This window comes from Narcine bancroftii, chromosome 9 (assembly GCF_036971445.1).
Source record: "Narcine bancroftii isolate sNarBan1 chromosome 9, sNarBan1.hap1, whole genome shotgun sequence".
Lineage (NCBI taxonomy): Eukaryota > Metazoa > Chordata > Chondrichthyes > Torpediniformes > Narcinidae > Narcine > Narcine bancroftii.
This window is the reverse complement of record NC_091477.1, coordinates 36048530-36065305: the sequence shown is the minus strand read 5'-3', so window position 1 is coordinate 36065305 and position 16776 is coordinate 36048530. Positions and strand designations below refer to the sequence as shown.

General features: G+C 41.1%; 1 protein-coding gene across 3 annotated transcripts in view; it reads left to right on the top strand.

Moving 5' to 3' along the window:
• Nucleotides 1-16776, top strand: part of sh3pxd2b (SH3 and PX domains 2B) — a 265721-nt gene that overhangs the window by 8641 nt on the left and 240304 nt on the right. For 2 of the 3 annotated variants that reach the window (XM_069898789.1, XM_069898787.1), the window contains exons 1-2: nt 1514-1800; nt 15037-15117. In XM_069898789.1, coding sequence (XP_069754890.1) covers nt 1729-1800; nt 15037-15117 — 153 coding nt within the window. In that variant the 5' untranslated portion in view covers nt 1514-1728. Of the gene's footprint in view, nt 1-1513; nt 1801-15036; nt 15118-16776 lie in introns of those variants that run through there. The other variant, XM_069898788.1, reaches the window with a different exon arrangement.

The following is a 16776-nucleotide window of genomic DNA, read 5'->3' as shown; positions in this document are numbered from 1 at the left end:
GTAGAATCTGCTCGAAGAATTCAGTGGGTTGAGCAGCATCAGCTGGGGGAAAAAAAATCAATGGTTGATATTTTGGGCCAGAACCTATCATCATGTCTTTGTCCCAAACATGATTAAGGGGACTTTACCTGGAAAGTTTTGTGTTTTTTGTTTGATGCCCAGGGTTTGAATAGCTGACTTGTGCTTATATTTAATGTATTCTTTTGTCAGTGTGGTGTCTGTGTCATAGCAGCCCAGGAAGAGGCATGGGTACTTTTAGAGTTCTTCAGTGATGTTGTGTGGTATCGTAGCGTTCACTAGAGAACTTAAAAGGATTCTTTCATTTTCATTGAAACATATCATTTATTCATTCTCAGACTATTGGAGAAGGAAAACTGGATATTTGATTGGGGTGGAAAATAGGTACCGTGCAAGACCCTTGAAGCACTCAAAAACATGCCAAAAACAGGGGTCCTCTTGTACGCCAGATACAAAAATGTGACTTTAAAATTCTACTCAAAATACCACTCGATTGGTTCCATAACCCACTCAAACCTCATCCTACAACAAGATTTTAAGAAAGAAAATTTTATTTTAAAATTAACACATCTAAGATCCCTCAAAATCATTATCATCATCTGAGACAAAGTACTGGGCAAGCAAATCTGGAGTTTCACTGTTTTCACTATCATGGGACCCAGTCTGAATCTGAAGAGTTGACTTCCACTCTGTTGTCAGTGTCCCATTGCACTAGAAATACTGCATTTTTTTGGAAAGATTTTATTACAGTCTCTTCTTTCACTTTATCCCATGCTTTGATCACAGACACACAGCACTCATTGTATAGTATTTTTCAGCATTCTTCATCCAATTATTCCATTCTTCACACACATGAAATGACTCGTTCAAGCAGACATCTAGTGGTTACAGTAGAGAAGTCAAACCACCTGGTATGACAGCAATCACAAGTATTATTTAGTCAATGCGACTCCAGCTCAGTCAACGCACATATTTGGGGAGTGGGGGGGGGGGGGGGGGGGGGGAGGCGTCTTATACACCCTCTATATGAGAAAACCCTGAAATTCAGGCCGAAATTGGAAGGGTCGTCTTATACGCGGAAATATTCCAGAGATGGGCTCATCCAGTCTTGTTCCTCCTGAAAGCAAGGTGCATGAACAGACTGGTGACTTGCAAACTGGAGCAACCACCTACTTGAGGGCAGCAGCAAAGACGAGCAGATTGTTGCAAAAGCAAAATGCAGGCATTCAAAAGGAACGCGAGAAGGCTGGAAATTCACGGCAGGGGAGAGAGAGAGAGAGAGAGAACATTTGAGTTCATGTTTCATGAACTCAATTAAAGATGAACTCGTTCGAATGATTATTTTGACAGACTTGTGCCTACATTGAGATTTGTTTAAGGACTTCATTCTATTTTTAAAACAAATCATCCCATTATAAACAAGCCGGTAGACCCAACCCACCAGGGTCGCGGGTCCCTTTAATGGGCTGGGTTTGTGGGCCGGCTTCTGCTGAGTGAGGACTGCCTCTGGTTGGATTCTCTGGGAAAGCTCATAGTCGGACTCGGTGGGAACAAAACAGTGAAGCTCATGGCACCAGGGACGAGGAGCGGGGTCAGCAAGTGAGCGCGGCGGATGAGGAATCGCCGAGGCGCCGCAGCAGTGATTGCAGCCGGTGGCGGGTCTGGGACTTCACTGCAAGGGGCTCGGGTTGGATCGCGACGACTCGGACCATGCCTCGGCCATCCATTGTGGACGTGAAGGTGCAAGACGTGCAGAAGAGACGGATCCCGAATAAGCATTATGTATGTGAGGGCTGCTGTGTTCGGGATCATTTATAGAGTCGGGCACCGCCGCTGGGGGTTTTCTTTGCAGATGAGGATCGGGGCACATCTGGTTCATTGGGGGTGGTGGGGCACAACGTCTGTTTCGTGATTCTTTAACGTTGAGATCCTTAAATGCTGCAGGACCCGGACGCTGAATCATTTCTGAACGTTGTCCCCCATATCTTGGGATTGTTGCACCTCTCTCGCCAACTTGGGGGAAACCGCCCAGTGCTTATGCACCGCTCAAATAATCGATCAGGGAGTGACTCCTCCTCAAGTCACCTCCTGAGTTCAAAGTAGACTTAGAATCAGTAAACATGTCAATGGACGGATGTGGGGGAGACTTGCAGTTGCAAATGAAACCTTTTCAGGCAGAAACATCGAGCAACATAAAGAGGGAATGCGCCACTTGGCAGTTTTTCATAACTCTTTGCAGTAAGTGCGGCGAAGCTCGATCTCTGGCTCACTTTTAGGCAGAGGTGAATTGATTACCTCTGGAGCACTCTTCCAACTTCACTGGGAAATCCAGCCCCAATTGCAGGGTCGGAGCAACTGGTCAAGCGCAGCCTCGCAGATTTACTTTTCACTCAATTGAATTTGCTTTTCATCCTCAAATTTTCTTTTTTGCGAACGTTCAATCGGTTCTTGTCTGATGTGAAGTGTGTTGAGAGCAATCCCTTTTGTACATTATTGTGATTGGTCTTAAGTCGGTTGAGATATATATATATATATATATATATATATACACACACACACATATTTATATATAAAGCAGTCAGTAGTTTTTATGGTCACTCCTCAGTTCATTTATTGGAAACCTGACCAGTAAATTGCTCAATTGGAAGATCTAGCAAATCCATTCCTCATTTGCAGACCTTTGTTTTCACGCCAAAGAGCTGAGACCAATTTTGTGCTCCCCGGTAAGCTCAAGGCAGACTTAAAATAAAACCTGTATCAGGACTCCTGCGTTTACTCAGTGGGACAGTGTGTTGTCATTACACGCATGTGAGTAGTGGTTCTACACTGCTCTCCACTGGCCACCGTGACAGAGGTGCACCAAAGAAAAGGTACAATGACTGCCTAAAGAAATCTCTTGGTGCCTGCCACATTGACCACCGCCAGTGGGCTGATATCGCCTCGAACCGTGCATCTTGGCGCCTCACAGTTTGGCGGGCAGCAACCTCCTTTGAAGAAGACCGCAGAGCCCACCTCACTGACAAAAGGCAAAGGTGGAAAAACCCAACACCCAACCCCAACCAACCATTTTTCCCCTGCAGCCACTGCAACTGTGTCTGCCTGTCCCGCATCGGACTTGTCAGCCACAAACGAGCCTGCAGCTGACGTGGACTTTTACCCCCTCCATAAATCTTCGTCCGCGAAGCCAAGCCAAAGAAAAAGTAGTGGTTCTGGGCTGGATCTACAATAATTTAAAAAAAATGCATTTTGTCAACATTTCTACTTTGGAAATGTTGCATGAATTATCAGAAAATGTATAACTGTTTTACATTTAGCTTTTGATTGCTAATACTTTGGTCATGCATAGACCATATAGAAAATAAGGTTCATATATAAAGAGTAGGTGAATTATTTGGTTTTTGTTTAAACAATTGATCATCCACAACAATAATTAATCTTTTTTTAATTTGCACAATAAATGATCTCCTTTCCAATTTGTAATAAAAATGATATTGGAGCATCCACTGACTATTGTGCAGTACAGATTTGTTGAGATCTTTTAGATCAGTTATTTTGTGCCCTGCCGTGGAGAGATTTTCAGACTTTTTATTGGACTCCTTAGCAAAACCGTGACAAATAAGGATTCAGGAAACAATTGGTGGAATAAAGTTCATGTTGTTGCTTTTGGGAGTGGGGGAAATGAGGTGGTAGTCAAGGTGAGGAGCGGAATGCAGGAGATGAAAGCAATAATGATGAGTTAGTGAATGGGAATGAGAGAGGGACTGTGTCGAAGGCTCCTCAAGGTTGTTAAAACATTGAAATGGGTTTTCTGTATTTGATATCAAGGGGACAAATGTCCAGATTCTTTGATTGACATGTAATAAAACAAATGTAATAATGCACAAAATTGGATTTGGTCTGCCATTAAGGCAGATGGAGATTTGCCATCAGCAACAATTGCCTGGTGCCCCTTACAATCAGGGATACCCCTTAAAAGGGGTACTGATGGTAGTGATCAGCCATGATCTGTAAAATGGCGGTGCTGGCTCGACGGGCCGAAGGGCCTATTCCAGCTCCTATTGTCTAACAATCAGATAGATTTAAAAGAGAGTCCCTTCAGAGTCACTGAGTGTCTGCGGATTTGCTTCCAGTGCTTCCGTAGCCTCTACAATCACACAGGTAATATTATTATTTAATATTTAATCTTGCATTACAATTTCAACAGTCTAAGATTTCTTAAATTTGTGCAATCAGGCTGTATGTTATATTGTTGACTGGGAAGCTGGCCAAAGCATTGACTCATGGTATCTGTGCAACTGGAGCAAATGTATAAAATGTTTATTACAGGGTTCATTAAGACTGATAGGAAGCTGTAATAAAAGTGGTCTGAGAATCTATTGTGTGTGTGTGAGAGATTTGTCCACTGCTCAATTGGTAAGTAGTTATTGGAGGATGTGGTTCCATTCTTTGCTCCACAATTTAAAACTGTCTTGAAGAGTATACTTGGCCTTTGGTGCATTGATGTTGATGCCTTTACATAAAGCATTGATATTCTGCTGTATTTGCGAAACTTGTGTTTGTTCCCTTTGTTATCGGCTTCATTGTCTGTTTGCATGTGGTCAGGGGAAAATGGTGGCAGAGCTGGACCCTCTCACCTGTATTTCTGACATTTTCTAGAAATCTCAAGGAAATGGTGCAGACCCAGCAGGTATAATCATCAGTTAAAATTAGACAGCAAGTAGCAAATGTTCTTAATGTAAATCCTGAGTCCTAAGTGGTTCCACTGAACAGATGTGGTTTATGATTGCACACAACAATATTTTATACCAAGCTTTAGTTAATAGGAATATTCAGGATCAATTGAAAGAACATATGGTTTTCTTTTTGTGCTCTAAGTAAAGATATTTTGATTTTCCCCTACCCAACCCCACCCCTCCCAGCCCCCCCCCACCCCAACCAAGTCCCTTCATAAGTGTAGAATTGCCAGTGGAATTATCATGGATTTAATGGTGCAGTTTGAAAGTTTTTTTGCACAGTTATTGGTCTGGAGTTGTAGAATTGTATACCACAGAAATGGGCCCTTTGGTCCAGTGCCGACCAAGGTGCCTACCTGAGCTAGTCCCTTTTGCCTGTGTTTGACCCAAAATGCTCTAAACCTATCCTTTCCTTTCAAGTATTAGTCTAAATGTGTTTTAAATGTTTTTAATAATACCAGCCTTTACCACTTCCTCTGTTAATTTTTTCCAATTGCCATCCACCCACTTTGTGGGAAAGTTGCCCATCAGGACTGATTTAAATCTTTCCTCTTTCAACTTAAACCTTTGCCTCTTTTGTTTTCAACTCTCCAATGCTGGGAAAAATCTATGACGATCTACCCTATCTATGCCCCTCATGAGTTTATGTCTCTATGAAGTCACTTCTCAGCCTCCTTTGCTCCAAGGAAAGCAGTTGTCCAGTCCTGGCAACGTCCTTGATGTTGATGATCCTTTCTGCTTGATTTAGTCACATGCTTACTACAGGTAGGTGACCAGACATTACTCCATCACCAATGTCTTGTTCAACTGTAGATGACATTCAATTATTGACTCAGATTGCATATTTATTGTCAAGAGTATATACATGACATCATATACAAGCCTGAGATTCTTTTTTTTGTGGGCGCCACAGAATTAACAATCATTAGTAGTCAAAAAAGTGTACGCTGTGTAAACATGTGAACAAATAAAGAACTGTAAACAGATAATGGATATAAACAAACTGTGCAAATCAGATTGCATAAGGAATCAATGAAGTGCTTAAGTAAGTGTTTTTAAATGCATTCCTGATTGAGTTTGTGGTTGTGAAGTCTGATGGTCGAGGGGTATCAGATTTTCCTGAACCTGGTGATGTAAGTCTTGTGACAACTATATTTTTTTCCTGATGGCAACAGCGAGAACAGAGTACGTGCTGGGAGATGTGAATCCTTGAAGATTACTGCTGCTCTCTAACTGCAGAATTCCCTGTAGATGTTCTGGATAGTGGGGAAGGTTTTGCCTGTGATGTCCTGGGCTGTATCCACTACCTTTTGGAGGACTTTGCGCTCAGGGGTATTGGTATCCCCATACTAGAACATGATGCAACCAGTCAGCACATTTTCCACCATACATCTATAGAAATTAGCCAGGGTTTCTGATGTCATACCAAACCTCTGCAAACTCCTGAGGAAGTAGAGGCACTGACATGCTATCTTCATGATTCCATTGGTGTGTTGGGTCCAGGAAAGATTCTCCAAGATAGTGACTCCCAAGAACTTAATTGTTCACCCTCTCCATCTCTGATTTCACCCATTAATCACTGGATCAATACTCAGAATGATGAAAACAAGTGGGCAATATGCCCCCTTTACCACTGTGTGTAACTGTGTTGCCACTTTCAGGGAGCTTTTCTTAATTTGTGGTGCATTTGTCCAGGTTAAATTCCTTCTGTCATCTCTTGTGCCCACTTTTGCAATTGATCGAGATCTTTAGACTCTTTGGTTCCCTGATTCTTAGACTCTTTGCTGTGCATTAAGGTGGATCCCACTAATTTTGATGTCATTTACAAACCTATTAATCATGCCACCAATGTTTTCATCATAATATTTAATATATTCTGACAAAAAACAGTGGAGCCAGCACTAATCCCTGAGGTGGAACCCTGAATTTGACTCTTCTGTGACCATCATTAATTACCTAATTTTTCCAATTTTCTGCATTTTCCAATTATTTCCATTAGCAATAATTAGCATGTAGAATTTCCAATTTAAAAAAAAGCTTTCAACTTTTCTGAGATGGCTTAAGATTGTTTAAAAAAAAATAAATGAGGGTAGTAAGAAACCATCTGCTCCCTCAAGCCTTTTGCTGCTACTGATAGATTGGTGTATTTGTGGTTGGGTATTAGTTTTAAAATTTGCATGCTAATAGGAGTAGAGGTCATGTGAGGCAAATAAGCTTTCCTGGTTCATTTTATGTGTTAACAATCCAATCTCTTTCATGAAATATAAAGGATAACCAGGTGGAAAGGATAACCAGATTGACAAATCAATTGTCACTAAGCACAAAAGAGAAACAGGGAAAGAAAGATTGGACAAAGCAACAAAAATAGTTTATGGAAGAATTGGCATTGCTAAAATCCCCAACAACTAGCATCTGAAGGACCGTAATACTATATTTGTAAAAATTAATCTTCAGTGGCGACAAACTGAAAGAGTACCTGTTGGTGGTGAGTTTAGTTCTTATCAATGACTAATAGTAAAAATATTTCACATTCAATGTATTTGCATAAATTATTGAACAGTACAACTTGAACAGCATTTGGATATTGACATTGAACTCCTTCTCTGCTTGGCTGAACTTGCAACATTTACCTATAAATCCAGTTGCAACAAAATATTCTACTTTTGGATGCAGCCAATAGAAGCCAACATTAGAGATCCTGTTTTCAGCCAAAGTCCAATCAGAGGTGAATATGTAGGCTGGGTTTTCAATTCTGCCTAAACAATACCATGATACTTATCAAGTAATTAATTTATTAAATGTTTCCATCATATCTGCAGAATGAAGTTAAAAACAGTCTTGAACCTCAAGACTTGAATATTGATCTTCCAATTTTAAGCCCCTCCCCCATCTGGTCCACTGTTTCCATTTCTCCTTTTATTTTTCTCTCTCACTTACTTCACTCCCACCAATGGTTTCTCCCTCTACCTGGCTTTCCTTGCTGCACAATTTCTGTCCTATATGCTATCACCTCTGGGTCCCTACCCACCTTCTTTCTCCTCAAAATATGCAATATTACTTACTTGTTGGTTTTTACTGGCAATAAACAATAGACTTTACCAGGAGCCAAATGAGAAACACAATTCCTCAGTTGTTTAATAGCATTGGAAATTCTGATTGGCGCTACCATGTCTGAATTGCATTTGTGTGCCTGACATGTTATTATTTTGCATGCAGTTCTTCTTTAGTGGTTTTGATGTGGAACTAGGTCCAAGTAATCCTCTCATGTGACTAGGATTACGATCTTTCTTGGACAACTAAGCTTTGCTAAGATATATTTTGATTCAGGGGCTCAACCTGGAATGTTGAGAGCTTTTTCTGCTCCTCAGTTGCTGTGTTTCTCCTTTTTAAGAACATAAGACATAATACCTACTAGTGCCCCCTTTCAATCTACGTTGGCCATTTCCTCTCTCATGCCAATGTAATTCCCTTCACTGCACTGAAATATCGATACATCTGATTTTAGTTTCTCCTGGAAAAATCTCAAATTGAACTCATCATATTGTGATCACTGCCCCCTAATGTTCCATTCACTCTCAGCTCGCTAAACACCTCTGGTGTATTATGCAACACCCAATCTAGAACAGCCGATCCCCTAATGTGCTTATGAACAAGCTGCTCTCAAAAGCCATCTCAGGCTTTCTATAAATTTTCTCTCTTGAGATCCAGCCCCAACCTGGTATTCCCAATCTACCTGCATGTTAACATCTCTCGTGACAACCGTGACGTTGTCCTGTCGACAGACCTTTTCTATTTGCTGTTGTCTTCTCCAGGCTCTCCACCCCATAGGATGATGATGGTTCCTTTTAGTCAGTTTGTGGGGTTTGATAGGTGGGTCCTGGAGTGGCTGTACAGGCCAATCCTTGGCAGGCCCTGTTTGCCACATTCTTGGCAGGTGAGACCTGGAGGGGCAGAAGCTCTGTTGTGACACTTCCTGGGCCTTTCCTCTGTTGCTTCTTTGAGCTTGTTCTCAGCAGCGTCCACACCTTTTCTGATGGTGTCCCTCCACTATGAGCGATCTTGAACCAGATCCTCCCATGCTCCTGTGCAGAACATCCTTGTACCGTAGTCACTGGCCTCCTTGTTTTCAGATACCACTGGATAGTTGGCTGTACAAGATGTCCTTGCGCAGTCTTCTGTCAGGCATTCTGACAACATGTCCTGCCCAGCCCAGTTAGGCTGACATCATCAAGGTTGAAATTGCTGGCATTCTGGCTCGAGAAAGGACCTTGATATTGGAGAGCTTGTCTCACCAGGTGATCTTCATTAGAGAATGTAGGTGACGCTGCTGCAGTCTGTCAAGCTGACTTAAGTGACTCTGATATGAGCATCATGTCTCACATCTGTGTAGCATGTGTCTGGTGGTGGGATCCTGTTGTAAGTGCCAGAAATTCTGGAAGATAATGTGTTGGATGCAGAGGGTGGTGGGGTATTAGGTGAAGATGTGTTTGTTGGGTCTGGGGGAAGAGTGGGCCAGGACAAATGAGCAGGAAATGGAGGAGATACAGCTCAGGGTGGAGTTGATGGTGGTGGAGGGGAAGCCACGTTTGTGAAAGAAAGCAGCCACTTAGGAAAATCTGAACTGGAAGACCTCATCTTGGGAACAGATGCAGTGGAGATGGAGAAATTGAGAGAAGGGGATGGATGGAATCCTTCCAGGGGACAGGGTGTGAAGAAGTGTAGTCAAGGTAGTTGTGGGAGTTGGAGGTTTGTAGTATATGTTGATAGAAAGCTGGTCTCCCGAGATGGAGACAAAGAGATCTGGGAAGGGGAGAGTGTTGTTGGAGGTGGACCAGGAGAGTTTGAGATTGGGGCGGAAGTTGGGGGAAAAGTGAAGTTGACAAGCTCCTGGCAGGTTCATGAGGCAGCCCCGATGTAGTCATCGATGTACCAGAGGAAGAGTTGAGGGAAATGTTTTACTTGTACTATTAGAAAAGCCTGTCCATGTGTTGCCTCAACTTGTGCTCCTCCACCTCAGCCTCTGCTGCATTTCAACTGAATTTCTTTATTTGTTTGCATATGAACAGTGTTTTTTGAATGAGCAATAAGTGCTAATTCTCCCTCGCCCACAGGAAAAGAATCTTAGGGATGTATGTGACGTCATGTCACAATCTGAAATCTGCTCGCTGAAGCCTCACAAAACAAAGCCTTATTCCCATTCCTACACTAGGTCACGCACACAATGGCTGGTCCAACAATGGCCACTCCGCTAAATTCTATTGCTTCATTGTTCCCCTAACCCAAACTATCTCACGTAATGCATCCCAACTCTCATTTCCCACCCACCCAATGATTTTGGCTCTCAACTCTCCTTGCTCTCCAGACGCATTTCCATTACCATGGCTTCTCCCACACCCTGGCTGTGCATTAATTTTCCACAGCATTTATATGCCCTATCTCATACTGCCAAGCCCCTATTGGGCCTTTGATGTTCATACCTCATGACTGAGGTTGACAATAGCATTAAGGCTTCTCTTCCCCCTTCCCCATTTTTACGCCCCTTTCCCACACATCCCGCCCTTACTTTTCTGGTTCCATCCTCTTCCAACCACACAACAGGATTTCCTTCCTCTTTTCTCCCTAACAACCCAACCCCCCCCCCCCCCCCCCTCCCACCAGCTCCCTTCCCCTCCATGCCCCTGTGGTTCTATCTGGGCAAATTTACACCACCTCACCCCTACAGCTTCTGTTTTATCACATCTGCACGTATCAAATCCTAGTAAAAACAGAAAGCTGGAGAAACTCTGCAGGTCAATCAGTGCATTTTATATAGTGAAGATAAAGATACATATCAAATGTTTTGGACTTGATCCCTTCATTGGAAAAAAGACACGAAAACAAAAAAAAAATACATGCATTCTGTCATAATTTGATGAAGGGCTCAAGCCTGGAATGTTGGTTATGTATCGTTATCTTTGCTATATAAATCACACTGTTTGACCTGTTGAGTTTCTCCAGCATTTTGTTTTTACTTCAGTTAAGGTGCCTGCAAAGGTTCATGTTTTACTCTTATCAAGTTCTAGTACTATTATCCTTTGTCTCCACTTATCACTCCCCTCTGGCTATCTCCAACTTCACTCTTGGTTCATTCTCCTCTCTCTTCCCCCCCCCCCCCCCCCCCCCATTTCATTGTATGGCACTTACTGATCTACTGCCTTTGGTTCTGTCATCTCTCACCAATCCCCCACTGGCCCCTGCCAACCCATCCCACCCTGTTATCATTATACTGGTCTTCTCCTCTCCGCAATCTGTCTTGGTGAAGAGTTCTCCCCCTGATGCTGCTCCATCTTCTGAGTTCCTCCAGTTGATTATTTTCATTCCAGATTCCAACATCTGCTGTTTCTTGTGTGTAACCGTATCATGCGCCTTTAATTTCAAGGCAAAATATTCAACCTTCCAGTTGAGCATGAAATTTGGTGTTAAAAATGTTCAGTGCAGGGGTGGTACAGTGAGCATAGCGGTTAGCCAAATGCTGTTACTGCGCCAGGAACCGGGATTCAAATCTGCCACTGTCTTTGTGGGTTGCCTCCTGGTGCTCCTCTTTCCCTTCAAAACGTACCAGGGTTGTTGGCCAAATGGGTGTAATTTGGACAGCGTGGGCCGGAAGGGATTGTTACCATGCTGTCTGTCTATATTTAAACATATAAAAATTCTGTGCTGCATCAAGTGTTTTTTTTTTTGACATGAGCTTTAAATCACATTTTTGAGACATTGGTAGAGTGCATTGATTTGTGAGTTCTGCATAAATTTAGAGCTCACTTACTTTGACAATCAATGTGTGCAATGAGTTATCCTGCTTGATTGCAGTAGAAGTGACTGCTGTGCTGATGGGTTGTAGGAAGTAAAATCCTAGAAAATGGATTAAATTGTGATTTTATTTTTTTTTCTGTGACGTGCATCAAGAAATGTGAGTTGGAGAAAATATTGTGATCTATTTTCCTTTTTTTTCTCTCTCCTTCTGAATTCTAGAAAGTGAAATTATTCAATTTCTCATAGTTTTGGGTGGTTATTTTTGAATTCTGCCAGGGTGAATTTCCGTAACCCAAATGGCTATAATGACATTGGCTCATCTGTCGTGCCGTGTGCCCCCTATCCTAGCTTCCTTCTTTCACAAAAAACGTGCATTTGCATAGCTCCATGTGTAATCCCTGGAGCCTCCTCCTCGTGGCAGGCATTGAAGTGTATTTGCTGTGTCATCGCTGTTGCAATGTAAGAAACAAAATAATCAATTCGTACATTAGTAAGTTCCAAAACTAGCAATGTGTAACAATCTCCTTAATGAAACTGATTAGAAAATGCATTTTAATTAGACTACTGGGAAATATTTTCCAAAGTACCATCATGAGGCTTGTTGCATTCAGCAAGGTTAGCAGAATCAGTTTTGGTTTCTTATCTCCTCGCACAGTGATGCAGTCCCATGGTACAATACAGAAGTCTCAGCTTTTTGTATTATGGTCTGGTGTAGAAGTTGAACTTGCTGTCTTTTGACTTGGACAACTGAGCCAAGATTGCATACTACAAATCCGGAAACTGTTTTTCAGCGCTAATGTTGCTTATTTATAACACTGCACCACAAATTTTTTCAAAAGGTTTACTTCCTGGAAATAAAAATTGGGGATTATGATAGACAACTTCAAGATGAACACAAAGATAATTTCAGATTTGCTGTATCACGTAGGAAGTTGGAGAGACATTAAATTAACTTTTATTGAATTTAGAATGTTTAATCACATAATGATGTTGGCATATTGCTTTAGTTCAATTGACCTTAAAATGTTTTTGCCACTGATATTTGTTTTTACGGTACTCAGCATCTGATGCCTCTTGCGTCAGTGTTCAACAGTAGTTGGCCAGCATTAATGGATTCCAGTTGCCCTGATACCGCTTTTCCATGGTCGCAGTGTCCTGATGAAACCTTTCTCCATGTTTGTCACTGACTGCACCAGGATCAGTGGGGAGGAGGGTGAATGCAGAAAATGAATTTTCAATGACATGTTGCAATTCATGGGCTTGAAGTAGACTTAAAATATGATTGGAAATCATAAAAATAGGTTGTATCTAAAACATGGTTTGTGAGAGGAGAATTTTAAGGTGATTTTCATGATCAGCAGCCCAAAATCCATAAAATACACCCAAAAGTGTTCTGGACGCAACATCTCTGTTATCCTCCCTGCAACTGGAAGATATTTGTTTTCTGCAATTTTCTCTCTGCCAGAGACTTCTACATAAGCAGGCTGTGATTTGTGCCTTGTCAATGAGCTTTGTATGTGGCAGGATAATCTTTCGCATAACTGTCCCACCTTCTCCAAGAATCGTCAGTTTAAATTGGACGGTTTTTGACTGGCTCAAAGTCTGTTGGGTTATTTTTTCTCTCCCTTGACTGAAAATTACAACAGACTTGTTACCTCCTTTATTGGAAACCAAAAGGATGTGGCAATGGTTAAAAGTCCCAAGTTGTGATTTCGGAGTCTGTGATTGCCAGTGGTGAGGCATCTATTGATCAGACAATTTTGTCAATTCCTTGGAGAAATGCACAATTACCACACGCAGGATATCCTTTGGACAGTACAGTATGGAGTGTAATTTGTAGTTAAAGCTGTGAATTGATTTCCATTAGTAATTGTATTGATTATTGTATGGTAATCTAGAACACCATTTGACATTTTAACCACTAGTTTTAATTCATTTGTCTGCTCAAGCAGTCCTTCAGTAATGAAATTCTCCAACCGTTTTGCTATACAACAGTGTGCTTTAATTAGCAATGCTTCCTTCTGAAGTGCCTTGTTAAGTACCCAACAGTCTGTAGTTCAGAACATGTGCCACAGATGTTTCAGGGGCCCTAATTCAAGTAATGAAAGAATCACCAAATGTTATACTTGTAAATCCACCAGGAACAAGTAGTGAGTGTACAGCAACAGGATGTTTATAGTTAGACTTAGGGCCTCTGTGTCAGTAAACCTGCTTACTGTATTTACTCAAGAGTTTTAAATATTTTCTTTGGTACTAATAATCCTAACATTTGTCATGGTTATTATGTCTAATATTGGTTAATGGAAACTTTTTTTTAACCCCCAAATTACTTGGCTTGGGGATCCAGGTGTGTTCAAGGGTAACAGAATTAACATGCAAGCACACATTTAATTCTTTCATGCACCCATGTAGCTCACTTAATGTTAAAGAATTGTAATTGGTCAGGATCTGCACTGTTATTCATTCCCTGTGAAATATAATTCAGTGGTGTTAATATTCCATCTGATTTGTTTTTTAAAAAACTATACACAGAAGCTGGTCACATACAGGCATTTTGTTCCTGGGGAATTTACAAACCAACTTTAAGCAAATTAAATTTAAAAAAAAATTGGCTGTGGGTTGCTCTATACCCCTTTTTAAATTGTTCCATCCTTTTTTAATTGGGTTGGAGCTTAATCTGAACCTGCAATTGGTAAAGACAAATGAGCAGGCATGGCAATGAGGAGAGGCAGGATATGCCTGTACTTCCACCTTGATGTTTATCAGCCTTCTGCCAGCTATAGTGCCCTCAACCTTTGCTCTTTGGGAAGCTGTCTAATGATCCCAGTGACGACTAAAGACTATAATGTAAGACACCAGCAGCTCCCTCAACCCTTTGGAATCAGACAGTTTGTTGAGTGCTGAGGTGTGAGATATAGTTGAACATGGGAGCTCTATTTTGCATCATTTGCACCTCCATTTGTTGTGTGCTCACTTTCCATCTGTGCCAGATTATATAGAGATGTTTTTCTGTATTTGGTGCCTCCCCCTTGCACACCCCCCCCCCCCCAAAAAAAAACCCCAGGATATTGAATGGTTGGGTGAATGTTGTGTTGCTTACAGGGGTGTTAATATAAACATTTAAAGTTTGGTAAAACGTGGTTTCTGAAGGAGTGTTTTTGAATTGTTGCTTTGGGGCTTGGTGGTGTTGCACTGCCAAATTGGCAATGACGAAATGCCACCATTTGGGAAGCTTTGCTCCATTTCAGTGTCCCAACCTTGGTGTGTATATGATGCAAAAGGAATGCTTGATTGCACGTAGACACTGGAACATTGTTTTGGCCTGCTCTACAAGTATCTAGCAGATGCCATGATCAAAAGCCTCGGGGAGGTGGCTCTTGTGTTAATGTGATTTGGTAGGTGGCTGAAATGATAGTGTATTAGTGCTGAAGGTGACAGCAGTAAATTTCATGATCTGACGATGACAAAATTCCTGATCAATTTCATTCCCTCCTAGGTTTACATCATTCAAGTCACATGGTCCAATGGTTCCACAGAAGTCATCTACAGACGCTACAGCAGGTTCTTCAATCTGCAGGTAAGGCTTTTGCATCGCCTACACAGAATAGAATCCAGAAGGCACCATCTTTTCTCCTGGCAGATTAACGGCTAACTTTAGTTCTTTGTCTTGGTATGTGAAGGTGTTTGGGTGTGTACACAATTGGAACACTTCAGTTTTCTCTATTTTACTCCTCTTCCCCACACATTGACCTTTTTATCAGCACAAGCTGTAGCCTGGCTTCTCCGATGATGCTGCCACAGGATGTACAGTGAGCCCGTTTAATCACTCACGGTATTAAAACACACAATGCAGCTTGTCTCCTGTGTGCTCCTAGTCTTCCCTGAATTCAGAATGCTGGTCAAAAGGTAGAAGTTTGGTTTATTTACAAAATAAAATACAGAATTGTACAGGAATCATCAGTTTAGGATGTACAACTTAATAATAGCATCATCAATTTCTTTAAAATATTTTTTTCTTCTTGAACCAGGAAAGGATCCATAAGTTGGTGTCTTTGACATGAATTCATGTCTTGCCTCTTGCAGCGACTTGAGTTGCAGCAGGACTGTTGAAATTGTTTTAATTTCTTTTTGGACCAAAGTGCATCAGGTATTTTTCTGCAATAACCTGTGACCTGGCACCTTATCAAATGGCTTTTGTAAATCTTTGTGTCACAGCCTTTATCTATCGTGCTTTTACTTTTTCCGCAGAGCTCTTTTAAAAAAAAAATTGGTAAAACATGCTTCACTTTCACAAACAAAGGTGACAATGCCCAATCATTTTGTGTTTTTCTGCAAAGTTATTGGTAGTTTCTAACCTTCTCCCTTTGACTAAATGGTCTGTAGTTCCCCACTTTGTATTTCTCTCAATTTTAGAAGAGTTGAAATTTTCCAATCTTGTATTTGAAAGGTGAGAAATCCTAGACAAAGAACTAGACCATTTTTCCACTGGGACTCCTTCCCCCGATCCTCATGTTTCATTTGTCAGCACAGAGCTCATGAACACTCCTGGACACTTTTATAAGCACTTGTAACTATATAATGTGGAGGGATTTTTTAAAATCAAATTAGAGCATGCGACTTTCATATTGCATCACCATCATTGGAAAAGCTCAATACCAGCCAATCATGAAGGGATCACTTGGTCAACTTGTACATTTTCCAACACTATCATTGAGCAGGTTGTTGTCTGTGGGATACAATATAGCAGTTTGCCAACCTCTAACAGTCCTTCTCAATTCTCCCGGTGTCAGCTAACACTGCCCAACTTTTATTATAAAGCGAAGTACTTGTACACATTGATCAAACATTTGTGGAAAACTTGTATATTCAGATGAATAGACAACAGTGAGCGAAGAATAAATCACAAGGATTGAAGGTGCATTTGAAAGTGCAGAATTTGATTTTGAATGTGTGGTAGCTACTCAGTTACTGTGATTCAAACGTGATAATTTACTGGCTTTAGTGATACAATTACAGTATTTAACATTGGGATGGAATTCAACTATGCACTAACTGTAGAATGAAATGGAAAATTGACAGGCTTTTCATATCAGTAAGTGATTTTAAAAATCAAACTATGTAAATATGTAAAACATTCACCATCATTTAACAAAACAATCAGTATATAATTATTTGTAACCTAAAATTGTTGCTTTAAATATGATATAAAATTTTTTTGACTGCTTGAACATTCTTT